Source organism: Cygnus olor, chromosome 13, assembly GCF_009769625.2.
Source record: "Cygnus olor isolate bCygOlo1 chromosome 13, bCygOlo1.pri.v2, whole genome shotgun sequence".
Taxonomy (NCBI): domain Eukaryota; kingdom Metazoa; phylum Chordata; class Aves; order Anseriformes; family Anatidae; genus Cygnus; species Cygnus olor.
The window spans coordinates 2,785,961-2,794,019 of NC_049181.1; the positions used below are offsets into that span (position 1 = coordinate 2,785,961).

Consider the following 8,059-nt stretch of genomic DNA (forward strand, 5'->3'; position numbering starts at 1 on the left):
TATGGTTATGTGTATTCTCATGGAGTGGTACTTACTCCATTACTATTCCTTTTTATTTTTATTTTTTCCCCAAACTGGTACAGAATTAAAAAATATAAAAGGTGATTTGCAGATTTCCTGTGTCCTTCCCCCCTCCAATTCTGTGCATAGAAAATGTGGTAATTTCTGCTCTTGAAGTCAGTATGCTTTGGGCTGATGTAATTCATTTGAACTTTGCAAGCTATTAAAAAGTAATCGTGGATATACTCACTGTACATCTGATACCACTTATCTATTTGGGCAGTTTCTAAAACAAAATACATAAACGGTAGGTGCTGTGGATTGGTTGTTTTTAAACTGCTGAACTCTGTCTGCTGCAAGTGTAAGTGCATGAATCTGAACAGCAGTTGGCTGATTTTAAACTTCTTAATCCGTGAATTTGTTTCCTTCATAACTTGTTTTTGTTTGTTTAAAAACAGCTGTTATAATAGGTCCTGATGGACAGCCCTTAACAGTTTACCCTTGTCATATATGTGGGAAAAAATTTAAATCCAGAGGATTCTTGAAAAGGCATATGAAGAATCATCCAGATCATATGATTAAGAAGAAATACCAGTGTACAGACTGTGACTTTACAACTAACAAAAAAGTAAGTTTCCACAATCATCTGGAAAGCCATAAACTTATAAATAAAGTTGATAAAGCCCATGAGTTTACAGAATATACGAGAAGATACAGAGAAGCAAGCCCATTGAGTTCTAATAAACTAATACTGAGGGACAAGGAGCCTAAACTGCACAAGTGCAAATATTGTGACTATGAATCTGCAGAGCAGGGACTACTCAATAGACATCTACTTGCAGTTCACAGTAAGAACTTCCCTCATGTTTGTGTGGAGTGTGGGAAAGGATTCCGTCATCCATCAGAGCTGAAAAAGCACATGAGGACCCACACTGGGGAAAAGCCATACCAGTGTCAGCACTGTGTCTTCAGATGTGCTGATCAGTCCAATCTGAAAACTCACATCAAAACCAAACACGGGACTGATTTGCCATTTAAATGTGAGCACTGTCCCCAGGCTTTTACAGATGAAAAAGAACTGCAGCAGCACACAGAATTATTTCAAGGGCATAAGACTCATCAGTGTCCACATTGTGACCATAAGAGCACCAATTCAAGTGACCTGAAGCGACACATTATTTCAGTTCATACAAAGGATTTTCCCCACAAATGTGAGGTATGTGAAAAAGGCTTCCATCGTCCATCTGAGCTCAAAAAGCATAGTGAAACCCATAAAGGTAAAAAGATACATCAGTGTAGACACTGTGACTTTAAAACATCAGATCCTTTTGTACTGAGTGGGCATATCCTCTCAGTTCACACCAAGGACCTGCCTTTTAAATGCAAAAGATGTAAAAGAGGATTTAGGCTGCAAAATGAACTTAAGAAGCACATGAAGACCCACAGTGGAAGAAAAGTTTATCAGTGCCAGTATTGTGAATATAGCACTACGGATGCATCAGGCTTTAAACGGCATGTAATATCAATACACACAAAAGACTATCCACATAGGTGTGAGTATTGCAAAAAGGGGTTCCGTAGACCATCAGAAAAAAATCAGCATATAATGAGGCACCACAAAGAGGCCATAATGTAATATATGATGTCAAGAAGGAAGCAATTTAGAAACTGTGATATGCTAATTGGGGAAAAAAAAAATCTCATGAACTGTTTCTCCTGGTTTCAAAGCTTGATATTAAATCATAACTTTACATTCTTTGTATTAAAAGTCTTAAAAGTATTAGGGTTGACAGGGGATCTCATAGCCCTATGATTGTTGCTTATCAGAACCTGAAGAGCACTATAGAATGCAGAAAGATGGATGAATGTCTTAAATTTGCAGAAAGATGGATGAATGTCTTCAAATTAATAGTATTACACATTGTTAAGCTATAGAAGACAAAAAGATGATTGTGTTATCCATTTTGTCAGTAAGAGCATTTGTCTCCAATATGAAAACAGTTCAGATATATGGTGGGGTTATTTACAAATTGTTTGCTGAGGCAACTGAGTCTAGCTTCTTGTGCAGTTTTGAAAGAAGAGTATTAGTCAGTCACTTGATCATAACGTTTTTAAATTGTGCCTGGAAATTATATTCTAGAAATGGTGAGATTTAGGGGTTGTCCCTCTTTTTTTTTTTTTTTTCCTAAAAAAAAAAAGACACATTTCATTGGGAAACTTTTTCATTTCCTTTATTAGTTAGGTCCAACACGTAATTTTTTAAAGGTTTTCAAAGCTGCTAACCTATTTTATTGCAGGATATGATGTTTAAAATATAGCATTATGTTATGATCTCAGAGGTGGTGTTCTGGTGCTAGGGTTAAAGATGTGTATGTATATAATTTCCCTTTTTTATCTGAAACTACAGTTGAATGTTGTTCAGTATGGCACATAACAAGATTAACTTTGAATCTGACTTTTTTTTAAGGATAAAATGGATGCAGCTGATAGTGTTGTGACTCAACACTAGTTTTTTCTCAATACCTTCAGATCTCAAAATAATATTAAAGAGAAAGTTGGAAAAATTATAGTTTACTTTTTTTTAATTAAAATTCAGAGTACTTAGAAGTTGTGTAGGGCAGTGTTCTAAACAGGTATGACTATTACTGTCCTACCTCCTAATATGAAATTTTCAGTATAAACATAAAATTGCACCTTTTAATCAATTCTTAAAAAAAAAATCTATACCGTGCTATAAACATGCATTTTCAATCTGTAAGAAAGTATATATGCAGTATTTAACCAGAGAAATATGCTGCCACTAGAGTTTGGAGGTGGATCTTCAGTTTACAGTGTATACATTTAAAATATGCATCCCTTTAAACAATGCTTTGTGTTAGCATGCTGCAAATCAAATGGCGCTTAATATAACAAGCTGGTCTAGGGCTATTTAATGAAAAACCTGTTCATAAATGTTACGCATATAATGTGTATTTTTTACTCTTTTTAGTTGCTTCATGTTTGCACACAGCTGTTCACATGATAAATTGTAACTTCATGCTATATTGTGGCTTTGTGTTTCAGATAATGTTCATATTTTGTTTTTGCACCAGATGAGAATCAGTTCCTTGAGAAAATTTTTTTTTTATATTTCTAAACTTCAGAAAGTTAAATTTGGGAAATCTCTTAGAAAAATATGTGTTTTATGTGGCTGTAAAAAATGATGTACACGCTGTAAAATAAGATTGTCACTGTTATGTGGGATTATTATTTCTAAATGTGTTACTCATCGTAACGGGCATACAATAAAACGCATCTCTTGCACTCCAAATTTTTTGGAGTTTACTTTTCATTTATGGTGATTTAGGAAAGTCTCATTCTGTGGAAATTTGCCTAACATTTTAATTACATTATTATTCCCTAATTTAAAATGCAATAACATCTCAAGTTAAGGGCTTACTTGAGGTATGTTTATCACACTACTGAGGGGGGAATATTGGGGTTTTAACTGACCCTTTAAAGTTACAGGTGTAATGTAATTAAGTTTATTTCTAAAATAATTATCAAATGTGATACTGACATGCCTTTGAAATTCTTCCTTTTAAGTGAAGACAACTTTAGATTTCTTGTATTTTGGGAAAAGACAGGTAGGTATTGCCTTAACTATGTAATAAGAACAGTCAGCAAAATGCTAAAAATAGTGTCTTAATTTTCTTCATTTTAGAATACTTGAAGTATGACATCAGTAATTTAAAACTTTAAGAAAAGAGTGCAGTGTTAAATGAGCTCTTACTCAAGGATTTCCAACGGGCTTTTAACCAGTGAAGTCTTAGGTTTGTAATAACAAGTAGAAATTATGCAGACATTGTGAATTTAGTAATCTGGTTTGTTTATAATACTTTCTTTTGTATGTCCAGCATTCGGAGGAGGAGGAGGAGGCAGTAGCGTTCAAGAAGTCTTAGAAATTGAACTTGTGTTTTGTTGATAATTTTAATGTTTTATTCCTGAAAATTATATTGAATGCGTAGACGGAAGGAGATTCTTCATAGCAGACTGAAGATGATCGTTCTGCCTCTGTGACCAAGCACAGATCCGTGCTGGCTCATTTTTCCAGCTTAAGGATGGAGAGAATAACCAGGTACTTAAGTATTTCTAACATCATCTTTAGCAAACCTTGTAAAAGCGCTCAGTCCTCATTGCTTAAGGATCCATCACGGTTCATGTGGTACAGAACAGCCCATGGGGGCTACATACAAAAGAAATTAAGCTTCTGGAAAGCCAGCATTTTAGATGGTGATAGAAATGTAGACGTAATGCCTGTGAGCATTACATTCAAATCATATTGTGATACCTCTTACTATTCATGGTTGGTATTCGGTAGTGAACTGTATTAACATTCATTTGCAGCCTATGTTTGAGGATAACGGTAGTGTTTCTTCCAACATACCTTCCTGGAATGCGAAAATCTGTGAGGAATATGTTTTTCAAGATGGAAGGGAGGAAATAGTGGTTGGAAAAGCTACAGCTTTAGTTGGTTATTATCAGCTAAAGTACAAATATGGGGAAGTAAGGAGGACTTGAAGAAAGGTGCAGGCTAGTACAATCTCCTATGGATGAGCCCTGCTCTTTGTGACAGCTAGATGGAGAAGCTGAGTTAAGTTTAACATGATGGTTATAGGCAGCCTTTTCCAATATGAAGTCTCAAGACAAGTTGCCACTTTCATTTGGTTGGCTTATTGCTTTAGAATTTTGAACATTTTTTCTTTATATTAATTGTTTGTTTCTTCTCTTGGCAGTGGAACAGTGAAATGGACAGTGAAACCTAACTGGGAAGAAACATTGTGGGGACAAGGTCTGTTGAAGAGAGAAAAATAACTCACACAGCATTAAGGTTAATGTATTGCTATCCATATGTTGTTGGACTTTAAACAGTGTCAAAAAATAATTGTCAGACTTCTTGCTTGAGCAGTGGTTTTAGAATTCAGTAGCTAATGTCACTAGGAGAGTGTATGCTTCTGCTTGGCCCTTTGCTGGTTCTGTCCAGTGCTGGTTAGGTAGATGTTGATGACTGAGCCTGGACTTGGGTATTTTTCTGTAGTTTGAAATCCCCATCAGTGCTTCTGCTTCTTCTAGAACTGTTGTCTTCGTAGCTGCAGATGTTGAAGCTTCTTGTAATTGTCTTCCCAAGTTAGAAGGGGAATAGGCAAAGAAGGGGTGTTGGAGTTATTAGGAGGGCTTTGGTAGTTTAAAAAAAGAAAAAGTTGTGGTGGATGGAAAGAAGAAGGAATCACCAAAACCAAGCGTATGCAGTGTGTTGCTGATGTGATGTTGGGGCTGTGGAGGAAAAGATGTAGAAGCTGGGTTTAGGGAGAATAAAGGAATGCAGAAGCTGGACAAGGAGAAACCCGAGAGGAAGTGGTAGTATATACAGTGCTCCTATTTCGTGCATGTTGTTTGAGTAATGTAGGGTATTTTTATATATCACTTGTGTAGGTATTCTCCCAACAGAAGGTAGGATTCTGGTAGAGCCTCCCCTACTTCCCACTTCCTTACACCCATGTTTCCTCATTATTAAATAATACTTCCCCCGTATTATTTCTGTATTAGCACTAGTGGTTGATTGGTCTCCTCAGCATAAGCTTTTACCTAAAATGTAAGAAGAAAAATCCACCTGAATCCTCAGCAGCTCGAGGCAGTTCCTAAATTCTTCTCGGTGTGCTTTCCCAGTAAATATTTAAGAGAACTTGTGATGGCTGTGTTACTTTTACCGTGGAGGTGTCATGATTTTAAAAATGCATTGTGTCAAATCACAGTAAAATTCTTCTGTCTCAGTACCTCTGCAGATCCCTGCTCTGCGTAGTCTGTAACTCTGCCCTGACTGGCTCCCTCCCCTGAGCTGGCAGCAAACCGCCTTCCGTTTACCCAGACCGATACAACCTTAAGATGGGACGAAGTGCAGACAGGCCCTGCCTATTCATTTTCAAAGCAGATGAGTTCCTAAGTGGTAGCAGGAAGTGAGTGAAGGAGAGACACTGCCACCTGTAAGCTTTGTAAGTCTTGTGACTAAATGTTTCATTCAACGGTAGAGTTGGTGGTATCATACTCTATTACTTCTCCTGCAAACCCTGAATGAAGTCTCCCATCGCTGCTGTCAGGTTGCACGGTCTCTGCTCTTTTAGAGGTAGTCTTCAGTAGACATGATCATCTTCCGTGCCATACATCCTTTCCTTATTGAAGTTCACCTATGTCTTGCCTTTTGCCATGCTTTCAGTAAGGGCTGTGAGCTGTTTTGAAAAGAGGAAAGGTTTGTGCTTTTCAAATTGTTGCAAATCTCCTGTGCAGGGACACTAACAAATAGGAGGAAGTACCTTTCCAAGCCTTTGTGGTAGGATGCCACCCAAAACACGATGAGTAGGAAAGGTGACCTGTGCTGTAAAGCTGTTTGCCGCCTGGGAGCACAACACCGAGGTAGTTCAGCTGTTCTCGACTGTGTGTGGATTTCTTCTGTGCTTGCTTCCTGTGGTGATGTGCGTGATGTACAAACACGTCATGTTCGCTTGAGCAAGCAGCAGGTTTCAGTACATGTGGAAGGGTTGCTCTGAGTGTCAGAGTTGTTTACTGCATTTCTTTGAATGACAGACTAAGAACTAAAAGGTGGAAACAGTTAAAATTAATTCATGTCTGATTCATCATCTGTATTGTTTTTCTTCAGGTTTCAAATAACCACAATTAAAGGTAATGAAATTGAGAGAGCGAGAATATGGAAGGACACCAGCAGCGCAGTCTCAAGGTAAAGGTCAAGGTAAAGGTATGTTACCTTGATGTAGTATTCAAAGCCTATGTTGACTTTTCAGGCAGAATGCTAGAGGTGTCATTAACTTTTAAACCAGGACTGTATTTGGCTTTTGTTTCACAGCTGAGGCAGAAGAAACCATTCCGCATTACATAGTTGGGTGGAAAAAAACAGTAACAGAAACCAGAAGACAGCTTTTTTTCTCCTACCTTTCGATGTAAGAACCAGAAATTGTGTGCTGTCACCTCACTTCAGGCAGTGAGGGTTAATCCTGTTGATAATTTAACAGGGCAGTACGTTCATTGCTGTAAATACATGAAGTAAATGCTGTCTTTGATTTTTCTAATTTGCTTCTGCAAAAATGTAGAAATATCAGTGGATATACCTGAAATCGAGGTGAAAAATTTTCTGAAGTATACTGTTTGTAGTTTGAGCGTTAACTAGAATGTACAGAGATGAGTAAGTGAGAAAAGTGCATTGCTGTAAACTCCAGAAGAAATGTTAGGTCAGTCAGTTTCTGTTCAATGGAAGAGAGGCAGCGGATGAGACTACAGCAAATACCATATATTTTTATAATAAAAAATAAAAATTCTGCTTTTTAAGTAAGTCTGGTTTTAAAACAAAACCAGCTTCAAATGGCCACTATGCTTCATCTTCTAGTCTAGCTCAGCTTTTTGACAAGTATCTATTGCGTCGTGTTTTCTGGGAGTAAAGTATGTTGTTACAGCAATCAGTGCTGTAGCATGTGCAGTATAGGGCGGTTTTAAAATAGTCTTATAAGCCTTAGGGCAGCTGATCCTTGCTACACAATATAATATTGGCATCTGACTTTCCTGGTTAGTGAACTAGGCTTTTTTTTTTAAAATAGGCTGTTAGCCACTAGCATGGGGAACAATTAGGGTGTTTTCAGATCTGTCTTAATGCCAGTTGTATATGGGAGACAGTTCACTTGCTAATCATGGCACTTGTCATCAAATTACAGTGCCCAACCAGCTCTGACTGTATTCAGAGCCTGTACTTTTTCCTGTCTTTTAAGGGCGTTTACTGCTTTGCTTATGCTATTACACAGTCTGAAGTCATACGGAGCTAAAGAAACGGTTTAATATTATTTGCTAGAAAGATTAGTAAATACACTGAAAAGAGTGTAAAGTATGTCCACTAATAACTGATGGTTCTGCTGTTCACAGCTTCTTTCTTTGGAACTGTTTGTATAATGCTTCCAGCCAGTCAAGCCCAGCTGCAATCATGGCAAAGACCACAGTAAGTAAGTTGATTTGTCTCTCTTTT

The 8,059-nt window shown here is 37.4% G+C and overlaps 1 protein-coding gene across 8 annotated transcripts in view; it reads left to right on the forward strand.

Annotated features, from left to right (window-relative positions):
• The window catches only part of ZNF711 (zinc finger protein 711), a 40,648-nt gene that overhangs the window by 22,212 nt on the left and 10,377 nt on the right, over nt 1-8,059 (forward strand). For 6 of the 8 annotated variants that reach the window (XM_040572541.1, XM_040572545.1, XM_040572542.1 and 3 more), the window contains one exon: nt 459-3,305. In XM_040572541.1, the coding sequence (XP_040428475.1) occupies nt 459-1,636 (1,178 nt within the window). In that variant the 3' untranslated portion in view covers nt 1,637-3,305. Of the gene's footprint in view, nt 1-458; nt 3,306-4,007; nt 4,118-4,775; nt 8,033-8,059 lie in introns of those variants that run through there. The other 2 variants (XR_005823990.1, XR_005823989.1) reach the window with 2 other exon arrangements.